Source organism: Lutra lutra, chromosome 3, assembly GCF_902655055.1.
Source record: "Lutra lutra chromosome 3, mLutLut1.2, whole genome shotgun sequence".
Taxonomy (NCBI): domain Eukaryota; kingdom Metazoa; phylum Chordata; class Mammalia; order Carnivora; family Mustelidae; genus Lutra; species Lutra lutra.
In genome coordinates, this window is record NC_062280.1 from 135,843,099 (window position 1) to 135,860,831 (window position 17,733).

The window sequence follows — 17,733 nt, forward strand, 5'->3', positions numbered from 1 at the left end:
CAGAAGCTTTGCTCTTTATGGTAGTGTCCAGCACGAAAATGACCTATATCTTCACATATTTGCTCTGGCACCCTATCTTTAACGACTGATCCTCCACAGTATCTGTGGTCTACTTTATACCATTGACCCTTGAACAATGCCAGAGGTTAGGGGCATTGACCCACACACAGGCAAAAATCTGCATATAACTTTTTCTCCCCAATATTTAACTACTAGCCTGCTCTTGACTAGAAGCTGTTAACATAAACAGCCAGTTAATACATATTTTATATGTTATTTGTATTATATACTATATTCTAACAATAAAGTAAGCTAGAGACAGGAAAATGTTATTAAGAAAATCACTAAGGAAGAGAAAAGAGATTTATAGAACTGTAGTTCTATTTATAGAACTGTAGTTCTTGTGTAAGTAGACCCACATAGTTAAAATATTTCAACTGTAATTTCCACTTACTAGTGGCTTTGTTTATACATAATTCTGGCTCACTCTGTGTCCCTTCAGGACATGGACCCCATGTCTCTAGCTGCCATATACCCATTTGTTTCTCCTCTCTTTTCTAACTGCCTTATGTTTAGTTCTTTGAGAATCTGAGTAGCTAATTTGTCTTTTGTTTCAATCCATTTTAAAATACTTGCCTAATCTTAGGATAGAATAGCTTTTCATCAGGTTTTCATTCCTGATCCTTTTAGCTCTGGCCTGGAGGAGGAAAGATTACTTAATATAAAACTTGGTCAGGAACTTGACCTTTAGTTAGGGCTGTCTCTGATCTTCCCCAAACCCTGTATAAGGGGTAATTTGTATGTTCTGACTCTCCAATGCTTATCTCCATCTTGGCCATTTCTGTTAAGTTCCACACTAGCATTTTAGTAACTTACCTTACAACTCCATTTAGAGGTCTCATGGTATCTCAAGTCACATGTGCATAACAGAAGTCACGTTTTTCATTCTTTGCCTGCATTTCCAGTACTCCTGCTTTGTTATAAAAACATCATGAATGGTTAAATCCCTTAGCTCCCTGATACCTTTTTCCTTGTAAGCCTTAGCATTATGTGTCTATTGAGAACTCTGCATGCGTTCCTCTTAGTAAAGGTAATATATGAGCCTTGAAACATCTGTGTCAATTACTTGGCCTTTTAAATTTTTATTTATTTATTTATATTTTATTTATTTTTTGGCCTTTTTTACACTTCTGAGTTCTGGATCTCTCACGCTGTGAGCTTGAACTTCAGTAAGTGGTACTATTAGTTTTCTGAAGTATAAAAATATTAAAGATATATTTATTGAAGTTATAAAATACTGAATTAGATGTATTTGTAATTTTAGGCAGCAAAAGAACAGACGCAAGATTTAATAGTAAAAACCACTAAGCTTCAAGCTGAAAGGTAAGTTTTACTTTAACTACCTCTTCATTAACTTGGAGATTAAGTAGAAAGAAAATTATAGGTAACTCTAAAACAGACTTAAAATAAAAAACTTAATTCAAAATTCATATAACATGAAAGATTCTGAGCTATTATCCAAGAGGAAAATAAACATAAAATAATAATTTGGGAGTATCAAACTTATGTTGCGGTTGAGGGATTATTCATTCTTGGAGGTGACAGTGTGTTGTTTATTGTTTGCTGTGGAATTAAAAAAGATTGCTTTTTAAAATGTAGATGATTTTGGAGTTTTAGTAATTTTATCTTTTTCAACACTCATTATCTCTTATTTTTTTAGCTACGATTAATCCTCTCTGATACAATTAAGAGTTCACTGTATACATTTTTCTTGTGGTAGTTTACAGATAGGTATGTTAATATTTGTTCACTGAATAAATGGTTGAATGAAAGTGAGTAGAATATAGATTCAGGTATTTTAGTGTGTATTACAATCTTTCGTAATTAGTTTTTGGTTCGATTGTCTCTTTTCCTATGAAACTGTGGGCTCATTGAGAACGATGACAATTTCTTACCTCCTTTTGTGTCTCCAGTGCCTAATACATTGTAGATTCAATAAATAATTTTTGAGTAAATAAAAATAAAAACTGAAAAAGAAGCATTATATTGGAGCTTGTAGCATATATGGGACCCTAATTAATGTCTACAGGAGGCAACATTAAAATGTTGTGTTTCTATCTGTATATTCTCAAAACTAAGGATTATTCATGTTTATTATTTTAGTAAATTGATGGAAGTGTTTTGGCCTAGTATGCTTTTGGGAGTGAAAATTTCTGACATTCTAGTATCCCAGGAGCTATAGATATGATGTGCCAAGTGAACATTTGTGGAAAGTATTTTAGGAAAATTACATACCAGAAATTATAACAGATTCCTGGGAGCTGGCCGAGAGTTGTTTTTCCATTTTTAAATATTACCTTTTCTTTTAGCAAGAAACCTTGTTAAGTGATTAGCTTTAGAAATAGAAATTCTGTAGGCTTATTTAGATAATGTGACATTCTTATTGAGACAGATACGTAAAGGATATGAATATTTTCCCAACTGGGTTAGAAGAAGTTCAGTCATTGTGACAGGTGATGCTCTAATAAAGCTGCATGTAAAATTGTCTTCACAGAACTGCAACTAACATTTCTTTATGATATTTAGTTGATAGAAGGTGGATTTCAGTGATAGTCGGGAAGTGATATCCACATAAATATACTTTTTTTTTTTAAATATTATTGAAGTCCCTATTTATTATACATTTTATTGTCTCTTGTGAAGGCCCAGCAGCTAGATTTCTTTCTGAACTCAGAAAAATAATCTTTGGTGAATATGTGTTTCTTTTTGAGGTGTAGTTTGTTAAAGTGGAAAGAATGTAAGCTTTGAAGACAAAACACTGAATTTTAATCTAAATCTTGGTTAAGAGTTCCTTAGATTTTTGATTTTGTAGAAGTTACTTAACCTTCAGCCTCAGTTTTCACATCTGAAAAAAGGGACTAGCATCTGTGTCACAGGGTTGTCGTGCTGATTCAATGATATACATAGGTGCTGATCACACTGCTTGACCTCCATCAGGGAACATTACCCTTCCATCCTCCTCCAAAGCCATTATTAAATAAACCTGTCAGCACATCTTCACTCTACATTGGCTTTCCTCAGCTGTTACTTACTTTTTTATCCTTTCTTACTATTTTAATGTTTAATAGTTGTAATTTTGTTTTAATTTTGTTGTTATAAACTAATTCAGGTTTTGAAGTTTGTAAAAAAATATAAAACTGTTTTGCACAAACATACATAGAAAAATATATTCCAGAATCATATCTGTTCAGGCAAGAGAGTAGACCTTTTTTCTTCTTCCTCTCATTTATATATATAAAATTTAAAGAAAGAAAATTAAAGTCAGCTGTAACTTCACTGCACAGACATAACTACTAGTAACATTTTGGTATATTTCTTCCCAGCATGAATATATGTGTGTAGTTCATTTTACTTTGTTCACTTAATATTTTATGTTCATTTTTCTGTCTTTTATTTAGAAACAAAAACATGTATTTTAATGGTGACATTTTATTTCGTCTTGTGAATGAACCAACATGTATTTAAGCATTCTTAAATTATTGGATATTATTTCCATTACTAAAAATAATGACTTGACAGATGTTTTTAAATCATTATGGGCATTTCAGATTATTTCCTTGGGAAATACTCTTAGAATTGTAATTCATGAATCAAATGGTAGAAACTTTTTATTTTCTTTTAATTTTTTTAAAGATTTATGTATTTATTTGAGAGAGAGAGTGCTCATGAGCGTGCAAAAGGGAGGGGCAGAGGGAGAGGGAGAGAGAGAATCCCAAGCAGACTGCCCAGAAGCTCCAAGCCTCATCTTGTGGGGCTCAATCCCAGGACCCTGAGATTATGGCTTGAACAGAAATCAGGAGTCAGACGCTTAATCAACTGAGCCACCCAGGAGCCCCAAATGGTAGAAACTTCTTAAAATATCCTGTATATTGCCTAAATTCCTCTCTAAAAAGGTTATACCGATTTACACTTCTATCAGCAATCTATGAGAATGTCTCCTTTGTCAGTACTAGGTATTGTCATTAAAAATTTTGCCAATTTTATAGATGAACAATAGCATCATAATTCTAATTTACATTTTATTGAATGTTGATGAATCAGCATTTTTTTCATTTTGTCATGCCACTTATATTTCCTAATTTTTTTTGTTTTCTTTTATATATTTTGCCCAATTTTAAATTCTTTTTCTTATTGTTTTGGAATTATTTGGTAGAGGGGAGTCTAAAGGGTGGAGTTAAAAGATGACAGAGGCATATTTTCAGGGAAAAAAAAGCACCATAAGATTCATAAATCATGTTCTGGGAATGCTTGAAAGAATCATTATAAGGATTAATTAGACAGTTTATTTTAAATACTTAGTATATGAATACATGTTCTGAAAATTCGTTTATGGGTGTATTATATGTATTTTTAAAAAGTTTGTTTATAGGGATGCCTGGGTGGCTCAGTTGGTTAAGCAGCCGCCTTTGGCTCAGGTCATGATCCCAGCATCCTGGGATCGAGTCCCACGTCAGGCTCCTTGCTCGGCAGGGAGCCTGCTTCTCCCTCTGCCTCTGCCTGCCACTCTGTCTGCCTGTGCTCGCTCTCTTCTCTCTCTCTCTCTCTGACAAATAAATGAAATCTTAAAAAAAAAGAAAGTTTGTTTATATATTTTTGGGGACCTGCTTTTTGTATCTATAAAATGTCTTGTAGATCATATTATGTTAATACATACATATCTTTATCATATTTATCTGCTGCATGTTATTTCACAGTATGTATTTGCTATATTTATATATTATATATAATATGCAGTGATTACATGAACACATCAAAGAGGTTCTAACGTATAATAGCCATTTATATGCTTTATATGAACGTTAATTTCATATGATTTTATTTAGATATTAAAAACTCTCCAAAATATACTGTATTTCAGTTATGATATAAGATGAGAGAGAAGTCTGTATCATCTGTATCTTTTGTCACACCAGACCCTGACTTAGGGCTCTTACACAGCTCTACATTAATATTATTAGATTGCACAGAAGCTGCCAAACCAAATGATTGGGTTATCTTACAGTAACTTTCTGTCAGAATGATTGTGCAATCTTCCTGGGAAGAATATATATGATAACTAAAGGGTAATACGATTTAAAAAATATATTAGAATTTATTTCATCACTACTTTAAAAAAAGTTCTCATCTTGAGATACCAAACCCTTGTTTTAGCAGTATGCCCATTGTTCAACATATTTTTGGACCAATCTTTTGTAGATACAGATCAGGCTCTGGTTCAAAATCTTTATTTCATTGTTTATTTTTTATTATTTTTTTTAAGAATAGTCAACAATATTATTTGCAGTGAAATTTAATGATTAAAAAGTAATATCAAGATGGGTAATACTAGCTTTGATTTAAAAAAAAGTAAATTATAAACTAAAGAAATTTATTTCCTTTGTGTCTGATTAAATTGACTCAAAACATACATCCAAAAGAAGCATCAAAAAGCTTTTAGTCAGGATTAGAAAGGAAGGTGGCGGAGAAGTAGCAGGCTGAGACTACTTCGGGTAGCGAGAGATCAGCTAAATAGCTTATCTAAAGATTGCAAACACCTACAAATCCAACGGGAGATTGAAGAGAAGAAGAACAGCAATTCTAGAAACAGAAAATCGACCACTTTCTGCAAGGTAGGACTGGCGGAGAAGTGAATCTAAAGCGACGGGAAGATAGACCGCAGGGGGAGGGGCCGGCTCCCGGCGAGCGGCGGAGCAACGGAGCACAAAATCAGGACTTTTAAAAGCCTGTTCCGCTGAGGGACATCACTCCAGAGGCTTAACTGGGGTGAAACCCAGGCGGGGTCAGCGCGGCCTCAGGTCCCGCAGGGTCGCAGAAGGATCGGGGGTGTCTGAGTGTCGCAGAGCTTACCGGTATTAAAACGGGGAAGCCGGCTACAGAGACAGAGCCGAGGAGTGACTCTCAGCTCGGGGTTGCCTTGAACCGGTCGCAGGCTCAGTCAGCTCGGAGCGCAGCCGGAGGCCAGGGTGACGGGAGTCATTGGGCGCTGTTCTCTGAGGGCGCATTGAGGAGTGCGGCCCCGGGCTCTCGGCTCCTCCGGCCGGAGACCAGGAGGCCGCCATCTTCATTTCCGTCTTCCGGGGCTCTACGGAAAGCGCTCAGGGAACTAAAGCTCCCAAAAGCAAACCCAGCAAACCCGAGCGGATTACTCAGCCCGGCCCCGGGTAAGGGCGGTGCAACTCTGCCTGGGGCAAAGACGCTTGAGAATCACTACAACAGGCCCCTCCCCCAGAAGATCAACCGGAAACCCAGCCAGGACCAAGTTCACCTACCAAGGAGTGTAGTTTCAATACCAAGGAGAGCAGCAGAATTCCAGAGGAGAAGAAAGCAAAGCACGGAACTCATGGCTTTCTCCCCATGATTTTTTAGCCTTGCAGTTAATTTAATTTTTTTTCTTTTTCAATTTTTTTTTCTTTTTCTCTTCTTCTGCTAAATTTTTTTAACTTTTACCGTTTTCTTTTTTAACGTTTTTAAAATAGTTTATCTAATATATATATATTTTTTTCCTCTTTTTATATTTTTTCTTTATCGGCTTTCTTTTTTTAATAGTTTCTTTTTTTTTCTTTTTTTTTTCTTTTTCTTTTCTTTTTTTTTTCTTTCTGAACCCCTTTTTATCACCTTTCTCCCCCCTCACGATTTGGGATCTCTTCTGATTTGGCTAAAGCATATTTTCCTGGGGTTGTTGCCACCCTTTTAGTATTTTACTTGCTCCTTCATATACTCTTATCTGGACAAAATGACAAAGTGGAAAAATTCACAACAAAAAAAAGAACAAGAAGCAGTACCAAAGGCTAGGGACCTAATCAATACAGACATTGGTAATATGTCAGATATAGAGTTCAGAATGACGATTCTCAAGGTTCTAGCCGGGCTTGAAAAAGGCGTGGAAGATATTAAAGCAACCCTCTCGGGAGATATAAAAGCCCTTTCTGGAGAAATAAAAGAACTAAAATCTAACCAAGTTGAAATCAAAAAAGCTATTAATGAGGTGCACTCAAAAATGGAGGCTCTCACTGCTAGGATAAATGAGGCAGAAGAAAGAATTAGCGATATAGAAGACCAAATGACAGAGAATAAAGAAGCTGAACAAAAGAGGGACAAACAGCTACTGGACCACGAGGGGAGAATTCGAGAGATAACTGACATCATAAGACGAAACAACATTAGAATAATTGGGATTCCAGAAGAAGAGGAAACAGAGAGGGGAGCAGAAGGTATGTTGGAGAGAATTATTGGAGAGAATTTCCCCAATATGGCAAAGGGAACAAGCATCAAAATCCAGGAGGTTCAGAGAACCCCCCTCAAAATCAATAAGAATAGGTCCACACCCCGTCACCTAATCGTAAAATTTACAAGTCTTAGTGACAAAGAAAAGATCCTGAAAGCAGCCCGGGAAAAGAAGTCTGTAACGTACAATGGTAAAAATATTAGATTGGCAGCAGACTTATCCACAGAGACCTGGCAGGCCAGAAAGAGCTGGCATGATATATTCAGAGTACTAAATGAGAAAAACATGCAGCCAAGAATACTATATCCAGCTAGGCTATCATTGAAAATAGAAGGAGAGATTAAAAGCTTCCAGGACAAACAAAAACTGAAAGAATTTGCAAATACCAAACTAGCTCTACAGGAAATATTGAAAGGGGTCCTCTAAGCAAAGAGAGACCCTAAAAGTAGTAGATCAGAAAGAAACAGAGACAATATACAATAACAGTCACCTTACAGGCAATACAATGGCACTAAATTCATATCTCTCAATACTTACCCTGAATGTGAATGGGCTAAATGCCCCAATCAAAAGACACCAGGTATCCGAATGGATAAAAAAACAAAACCCATCTATATGTTGCCTACAAGAAACTCATCTTAAACCCGAAGACACCTCCAGGTTGAAAGTGAGGGGGTGGAAAAGAATTTACCATGCTAATGGACATCAGAAGAAAGCAGGAGTGGCAATCCTTATATCAGATCAATTAGATTTTAAGCCAAAGACTATAATAAGAGATGAGGAAGGACACTATATCATACTCAAAGGATCTGTCCAACAAGAAGATGTAACAATTTTAAATATCTATGCCCCTAACGTGGGAGCAGCCAACTATATAAACCAATTAATAACAAAATCAAAGAAACACATCGACAAGAATACAATAATAGTAGGGGATTTTAACACTCCCCTCACTGAAATGGACAGATCATCCAAGCAAAAGATCAACAAGGAAATCAAGGCCTTAAATGACACACTGGACCAGATGGACATCACAGATATATTCAGAACATTTCATCCCAAAGCAAGAGAATACACATTCTTCTCTAGTGCACATGGAACATTCTCCAGAATAGATCACATTCTTGGTCCTAAATCAAGTCTCAACCGGTATCAAAAGATTGGGATCATTCCCTGCATATTTTCAGACCACAGTGCTCTGAAGCTAGAACTCAATCACAAGAGGAAATTTGGAAAGAACCCAAATACATGGAGACTAAACAGCATCCTTCTAAAGAATGAATGGGTCAACCAGGAAATTAAAGAAGAATTGAAAAAATTCATGGAAACAAATGATAATGAAAACACAACTGTTCAGAATCTGTGGGACACAACAAAGGTAGTCCTGAGAGGAAAATATATAGCGGTACAAGCCTTTCTCAAGAAACAAGAAAGGTCTCAGGTACACAACCTAACCTTACACCTAAAGGAGCTGAAGAAAGAACAAGAAAGAAACCCTAAACCCAGCAGGAGAAGAGAAATCATAAAGATCAGAGCAGAAATCAATGAAATAGAAACCAAAAAAACAATAGAACAAATCAACGAAACTAGGAGCTGGTTCTTTGAAAGAATTAATAAGATCGATAAACCCCTGGCCAGACTTATCAAAAAGAAAAGAGAAAGGACCCAAATAAATAAAATCATGAATGAAAGAGGAGAGATCACAACGAACACCAAAGAAATACAGACAATTATAAGAACATACTATGAGCAACTCTACGCCAACAAATTTGACAATCTGGAAGAAATGGATGCATTCTTAGAGACATATAAACTACCACAACTGAACCAGGAAGAAATAGAAAGCCTGAACAGACCCATAACCAGTAAGGAGATTGAAAAAGTCATCAAAAATCTCCAAACAAACAAAAGCCCAGGGCCAGACGGCTTCCCAGGGGAATTCTACCAAACATTTAAAGAAGAACTAATTCCTATTCTCCTGAAACTGTTCCAAAAAATAGAAATGGAAGGAAAACTTCCAAACTCATTTTATGAGGCCAGCATCACCTTGATCCCAAAACCAGACAAGGATCCCATCAAAAAAGAGAACTACAGACCAATATCCTTGATGAACACAGATGCAAAAATTCTCGCCAAAATACTAGCCAATAGGATTCAACAGTACATTAAAAGGATTATTCACCACGACCAAGTGGGATTTATTCCAGGGCTGCAAGGTGGGTTCAACATCCACAAATCAATCAATGTGATACAACACATTAATAAAAGAAAGAACAAGAACCATATGATACTCTCCATAGATGCTGAAAAAGCATTTGACAAAGTACAGCATCCCTTCCTGATCAAAACTCTTCAATTTGTAGGGATAGAGGGCACATACCTCAATATTATCAAAGCCATCTATGAAAAACCCACGGCAAATATCATTCTCAATGGAGAAAAACTGAAAGCTTTTCCCCTAAGGTCAGGAACATGACAGGGAAGTCCGTTATCACCACTGCTATTCAACATAGTACTAGAAGTCCTAGCCTCAGCAATCAGACAACAAAAGGAAATTAAAGGCATCCAAATCGGCAAAGAGGAAGTCAAACTATCACTCTTCACAGATGATATGATACTATATGTGGAAAACCCAAAAGACTCCACTCCAAAACTGCTAGAACTTGTAGAGGAATTCAGTCAAATGTCAGGATATAAAATCAATGCACAGAAATCAGTTGCATTTCTCTACACCAACAACAAGACAGAAGAAAGAGAAATTAAGGAGTCCATCCCATTTACAGTTGCACCCAAAACTATAAGATACCTAGGAATAAACCTAACCAAAGAGACTAAGAATCTATACACAGAAAACTAAAAAGTACTCGTGAAAGAAATTGAGGAAGACACAAAGAAATGGAAAAATGTTCCATGCTCCTGGATTGGAAGAATAAATATTGTGAAAATGTCTATGCTACCTAAAGCAATCTACACATTTAATGCAATTCCTATCAAAGTACCATCCATTTTTTTCAAAGAAATGGAACAAATAATCCTCAAATTTATATGGAACCAGAAAAGACCTCGAATAGCCAAAGGAATATTGAAAAAGAAAGCCAAAGTTGGTGGCATCACAATTCCGGACTTCAAGCTCTATTACAAAGCTGTCATCATCAAGACAGCATGGTACTGGCACAAAAACAGACACATAGATCAATGGAACAGAATAGAGAGCCCAGAAATGGACCCTCAACTCTATGGTCAACTCATCTTTGACAAAGCAGGAAAGAATGTCCAATGGAAAAAAGACAGCCTCTTCAATAAATGGTGTTGGGAAAATTGGACAGCCACATGCAGAAAAATGAAATTGGATCATTTCCTTACACCACACACGAAAATAGACTCAAAATGGATGAAGGATCTCAATGTGAGAAAGGAATCCATCAAAATCCTCGAGGAGAACACAGGCAGCAACCTCTTCGACGTCAGCCGCAGCAACATCTTCCTAGGAACATCACCAAAGGCAAGGGAAGCAAGGGCAAAAATGAAACTTTTGGGATTTTATCAAGATCAAAAGCTTTTGCACAGCAAAGGAAACAGTGAACAAAACCAAAAGACAACTGACAGAATGGGAGAAGATATTTGCAAATGACATATCAGATAAAGGGCTAGTGTCCAAAATCTATAAAGAACTTAGCAAACTCAACACCCAAAGAACAAATCATCCAATCAAGAAATGGGCAGAGGACATGAACAGACATTTCTGCAAAGAAGACATCCAGATGGCCAACAGACACATGAAAAAGTGCTCCATATCACTCGACATCAGGGAAATACAAATCAAAACCACCATGAGATATCACCTCACACCAGTCAGAATGGCTAAAATTAACAAGTCAGGAAATGACAGATGCTGGCGAGGATGCAGAGAAAGGGGAACCCTCCTACACTGTTGGTGGGAATGCAAGCTGGTGCAACCACTCTGGAAAACAGCATGGAGGTTCCTCAAAATGTTGAAAATAGAACTACCCTATAACCCAGCAATTGCACTGCTGGGTATTTACCCTAAAGATACGAATTTAGTGATCCGAAGGGGCACGTGCACCCGAATGTTTATAGCAGCAATGTCTACAATAGCCAAACTATGGAAAGAACCTAGATGTCCATCAACAGATGAATGGATAAAGAAGATGTGGTATATATACACAATGGAATACTATGCAGCCATCAAAAGAAATGAAATCTTGCCATTTGTGACGACGTGGATGGATCTAGAGGGTATCATGCTTAGCGAAATCAGTCAATCAGAGAAAGACAACTATCATATGATCTCCCTGATATGAGGGAGAGGAGATGCAACATGGGGGGTTGAGGGGGTAGGAGAAGAATTAATGAAACAAGATGGGATTGGGAGGGAGACAAACCATAAGTGACTCTTAATCTCACAAAACAAACTGAGGGTTTTTGGGGGGAGGGGGATTGGGAGGGGGGGTGGGGTTATGGATATTGGCGAGGGTATGTGCTATGGTGAGTGCTGTGAAGTGTGTAAACCTGGCGATTCGCAGACCTGTACTCCTGGGGATAAAAATATATGTTTATAAAATAAAAAAATAAAATAAAATAAAATAAAAAGCTTTTAGTCAAAATGATTGATCTGTATAATCTCCAGGAATTTTATGAATTCTTATAATTACCTTAATCCTGTATGATAATGATTGGAGCTTTAAGAATGTAAAACAAAACCTGTTGAGATAACTTTTTGATATCCATAATAAGATGATTAAGGACATAGGCCATTTATCTAATGTAGATTTCATTGGGTGATTTACATTATTATTTGAGATAAACAGAATGTTACTGCCACCTAGAGGACTTTTACTTTCTAATTTGCTGTACTATTTCAGAGCATTTGAGTGAATTTAATACCTCACAACCCGACCATACTAACAAAACAAAGATGGCAGATGCATTGTACTCTCTAAACATAAAATGTTCATGTTTATTTTATTCACTCTCATTTGAATATTATTAAATTGTGGAATATTTCTGCCTTGTGAATACTGCTAGTGAAAGACAATTTTATTACTCTTTAAATCTAAGATAGAGAAGCCAGGAATGTTGAAATTCATTCAGGTAGTTTGTATTTTCAACTTGCTTTTAGATGGTGACTCGGCTCAGTCCTTCAGGTCCTTGCAGACAAGATTCCAGATGAGAGCGTGCCTTTTCTTAATTATCAACCTAGTCTAGACAGGTTGCCTCAAGATAATGTAATTTAAAAGGCTTTTTATCGCCGTATCATGCAGAAAAAGTAGGGAAGACAAAAGTAAAGCGCTTTTATGAATTTATGAGGAATTGGTAAATGAGTTCTTAGCTTCTGTTTCTAACCTAAAGTTAAAAAATAACAGACCTGACTTTTTGGTTGCTGTATACTTCATGTGCGAACCTCAGAAGCAAAGGACTTTTCACTAAGAAGAAAATCAGTTGCAGATTGGTGTATTTCTCTTCTGTAGGATAACCTTGTTTATTACAAGATGAATAATTCAAGTACATGTCAGTGACTGAGAATTTGCTGTGCAGGGATCATTTGTGAACTTATTTCTTCTCTTTTGCATAATGATTAATTCCTGTTATTGTCTTCAGGTATCTGAGGTAGAACAAGCTCAGCTAATTTTATTACCTACATGCCTACTAAGCTTCTAATGTTTGAGGCAGAAATGGGGCTTTCAAAGACATTGAGAATCTTTCACAGTTGTTTTAAGAAGTTGTGTCAGAGATGTAACTTGTTTTAGGTGATGCAAATTCACAGCATGCTTAATTTTTTTTTTATTGCTTTTTTAAAATTATAGTCAGAGATTAGAAATAAGAGCGCAAGTCGCAGATGCCTTCTTATCCAAGTTCCAGCTGACTTCTGATGAAATGGGTCTCCTCCGGGGTACTCGAGAAGGACCTATTACTGAGGTATCTTGTTCTCTGTTACAATAATTTAAAGCATAGCAGATATTGATTTATAGAGAAATCACTTTTTTTAAGGCTTTATTTTATCATCTTAAAAGTTTGATTTAAAAATATTTTTTAAGAGTAGAAACTAAGATGCATTTTAAATTACCTTAATCTGGCTTTTTTGTTTGTTGTTTATTCAAAGCATTATCTTAGCTTTTTTTTTTTTTTTTAAGAAATCAAAGAGTATCAAGTTTATAAAGAAAACCTACTCCTCATCTCTAAGTCCTTTTTCAACCATTTTCAGTCTTGTTAATTGCTTCTTTTCTAAATTCTGTATCCTGGATCTGTTGATTTAAAAAAAAAAAAAAGGCTTTGGTTATCTATGTTACCTTTTTCTAAACGAAAAAAAAATCTTGGAGTTCATCATCAGTCAGTTCCTGTATATTTATGAGCGGCCGCTGTGCCTCCAACTTTACATTCTACTCTTGGATTAGGGGGCAAGAACAGGTATGTAAAGATACATAAAACATCATCTTCAGTGATAAAGCTACGGTTAAGTAATAAGGTGTGTAATACATAGCATGTTTTTCTTTTTTTTTTTAAAGATTTTATTTATTTATTTGACAGAGAGAGATCACAAGTAGACGGAGAGGCAGGCAGAGAGAGAGAGAGGGAAGCAGGCTTCTTGCTGAGCAGAGAGCCCGATGTGGGACTCGATCCCAGGACCCTGAGATCATGACCTGAGCCGAAGGCAGCGGCTTAACCCACTGAGCCACCCAGGCGCCCCAGCATGTTTTTCTTTATATAGTAATCTTTAGGTTTGTATTCTCTCTCACTAGACTATGTATTTCTTGAGGGCAGGGATTTTTGTCTTTATAAATTTTGTGTTCCCAGCAACTAGCATACTACTTGATGCTAGCAGGTGTTGAATTAATGTATGTTTTAAAATTTAAATAAATATGTTACACTTTGTATAAAAATTTAGAGAAGGTCGAGGTCAGTTACAGGAAGGTTTCTTTAGAATAAGTGAAAGGATTTTTTTTTCCTCTTGTAGTGATATTTCAATTTAGAGTAATGTAATTTCACCTGGAAATATGGACATTTTAAAGTTGCATTCTTACTTTTAAAGGATTTTTTCAAGGCATTGGGAAGAGTAAAACGGATTCATAACGATGTCAAAGTTCTCTTGCGTACAAACCAGCAAACGGCAGGGTGAGTAGTAACCTTTTCAATTCATAATTGCATTACTAATCTTATATTTGTAAAATTTTAAAAGTGTCCTAGGTTCTTTTTGAAATATGACATTTTGTGAATAGGAATTTAATCTTTATGTGTCTTTGGATAAGGAGGGAGTTGGTTATACCCTGATACTTACAGAGTAAAACAAAACTTGCCTATCTAAGTGACAGTATTAAAATTTGACAGCATTTATTTAGTCATAAAAAAGTTATTGCAAAATCATTCTATAAATGATAAAACGTTAATATGCTATAACCAGATCACTCTGTAATTAAAACAAATTCTTTGGTGTGGCTATTGTCTAAACCTTTAAAATAAATAAATCTTTAATTTTCTTAGTTTAGAAATTATGGAACAGATGGCCTTGCTTCAAGAAACAGCTTATGAAAGGCTTTATCGGTGGGCTCAAAGTAAGTGATTTCTTTCATACAATCTAGATTCATGAATATTTTCAGTTTGGTTATTTTACCTGACCTTTAATGCCATATTTTGATCTTAGTAACCAAAAAGTATTTTTAAGAAGAAAAATGAACTTTACTTTTGAACATACTGTTTATCATGAGCATCTTTTTTTTTTTTTAAGATTTTTATTTATTTATTTGACAGAGATCACAAGTAGGCAGAGAGGCAGGCAGAGAGAGTGGAAGGGAAGCAGGATACCCGCTGAGCAGAGAGCCCAATGCAGGGATCCATCCCAGGACCCTGGGATGATGACCCGAGCCAAAGGCAGAGGCTTTAACCCACTGAGCCATCCAGGTGCCCCTCATGAGCATCTTCTATCATTGAAGCTCTATGTATGATTAAGGATGAGAATAAAAAAATAAAGTCAATATTTCTGCCCTACTTTATCTTAGAGTTGATTAGGCATTTTTTATTATTTAAGTAACTGTTTTATACATGGTGAATTGATTTTTCTCTTGCTGGTGTAGCAAATCACCACAAACTTACTGACCTCAAACAACACAAATTTGTTATCTTATGGTTCTGTAGGTCAGAAATCAGACAGGGTGTCACCACACTAATAGTGTTGGCAGGGCTGCATTCATTTCTGAAGGCTCTAAGAAGAATCTGTTTCCTTGCTCATTGAGTTTGTTGGCATAATTTAATAACTTGAGTCTGTAGGGCGGACTGAGGTGTGAGTTTCTTGCTGGCTGTCACTCAGAGCTTTTCCCACTTCTAGAGGCTTCCAACATTCTTTGGCTTATGGCTTCTTCCTCTGTCTTTAGAGCCAGCAATAATGGATTGAGTCGCTCACTTTGAATCTCTCCTGGCTCTTCGTCCATATCGTATCTCTGATTGATTCTTTTGCCAGCTTCTTCTACTTTTAAGACCTGTGTCATTGGATTTTCTTGAATAATCCAGGAACATGTCCCTATTTTAAGATCTGTTACCTTAATTTTGTCTGTAAAGTCCCTTTTGCTATGTACTGTAACATATTCACATGTTCCAGGAATTAGTGATCCTTGGAGGGCCATTATTTTGCTGCCACAAGTGGTTTATTTATTTTAGTTTTGTTTTAAAATGTTTCAGTAATCTGTTCACAAAATTGCCTGTCAAAACCAAGAAGACAATTAAGACAGAAGGATAGGATAGAAGTATCTGACATTTTAATAGGTGTTACCAACTGACTGTTGGAAGGAGTTAGGCATACAAGCAGTAAATTAATAATATCTGTATTAGATGGAAAATTTAATTATCTGCTTGATCATTTTACTCTTTATATCCAAAACCCATTTCTTTTTCTACCTCTCTTGTTTGCACTGTTTACTCCTATTTAGAATGTTGTCTGGCTTTCTGTCTTTCAATTCAATTCCTACTTCAGTATTCAAAGCTGAACTTGGGTTCTGCATCTTTCTGGAACTCTCCATGACTACATTAAATCACAGTGACTTTGCATCTCTAAACACTAATTGTTGAAAATATTTGACATTCTGTACATTACTACTTAACTTTTAATATTTGTATATGTTAGCCTCTACAGTTAGATTTCTGCTTTCTCAAAGACAAGGATGTTACCTCACATTTTTTTTGTGCTTCCACAACACCTAACATAGTGGTTCTAAACTATGGCCTTCTGACTCCTAAGGACTTTGGAGTCATCTTAAGATACCTAATTCCTGCAAAGGAAAGCATCAATAAAACAAAAGATAGCCTGCTGAATAGGATAAGATATTTGCAAATGATATATCTGATAAGGGATTGATATCCAGAATATATGAAGAATTCATGCAACTCAACACCAGAAAAACAATTTGATTAAAAAGTGGACAGAGGAACTAAACAGACATTTTTCCAAAGAAAACCTATAGATGACCAACAAGCACATGAAAAGATACTCAACATCACTAATCATCAGAGAAATGCAAATCAAAATCACAGTGAGGGGGCGCCTGGGTGGCTCAGTGGGTTAAAGCCGCTGCCTTCGGCTCAGGTCATGATCCCAGGGTCCTGGGATCGAGCCCCGCATCAGGCTCTCTGCTCAGCAGGGAGCCTGCTTCCCTTCCTCTCTCTCTCTGCCTGCCTCTCTGCCTACTTGTGATTTCTGTCTGTCAAATAAATAAATAATCTTAAAAAAAAAAAAAATCACAGTGAGCTATCATCACACCACTCAGAATGACTAATATCATAAAGACAAATAGCAGATGTTGGTGAGGATGTGGAGAAAAAGAAGCCCTCGTACAGTATGCATGGGAATGTAAATTGGTGCAACCACTGTGGAAAACAGTAGGGAGGTTCCTCAGAAAATTACAAGCAAATATCATATAATCCAGTGATTCCACTACTAGATACTTACCCAAAGAAAATGAAAACAGTAATTCAAGAAGATATATACACCCTTATGTTTATTACAGTATTATTTACAATAGCCAAGATATGGAACCAACTCAAGGTCAACTGAATGGATAAAGAAGATGTGGTGTATATAGATACAATCAGCTATTACTCAGCCATAAAAGCAACTGAAAGTTACCATTTTTGACAACACTGATAGACCTAGAGGGAATTATTATGCTAAGTGAAGTAAGTCAGAAAGAGAAAGACAAAAATTATATGATTTCATTTATATGGGAATCTAAAAACAAACAAACAAACAAACAGACTCTTAAATACAGAGAACAAACTGGCTGTTGCCAGAGGAGAGGTAGATGATGGTGGGGGAGGGGTGGGCAAACTAGGTGTAGGGGATTAAGAGATACAAACTTCCAGTTATAAAATAAGTCATGCAGGTGAAAAGTACAGAATAGGGAATATAGTCAACAGTCTTCTTAAAAAAAAAAAAAAAAAGATTT

The 17,733-nt window shown here is 36.1% G+C and overlaps 1 protein-coding gene across 1 annotated transcript in view; it reads left to right on the forward strand.

Moving 5' to 3' along the window:
• Nucleotides 1-17,733, forward strand: part of COG6 (component of oligomeric golgi complex 6) — a 99,679-nt gene that overhangs the window by 10,098 nt on the left and 71,848 nt on the right. The window contains exons 4-7 of the mRNA XM_047723247.1: nt 1,325-1,383; nt 13,111-13,222; nt 14,334-14,416; nt 14,783-14,853. Of these exons, the coding sequence (XP_047579203.1) occupies nt 1,325-1,383; nt 13,111-13,222; nt 14,334-14,416; nt 14,783-14,853 (325 nt within the window). The remainder of the gene's footprint in view (nt 1-1,324; nt 1,384-13,110; nt 13,223-14,333; nt 14,417-14,782; nt 14,854-17,733) is intronic.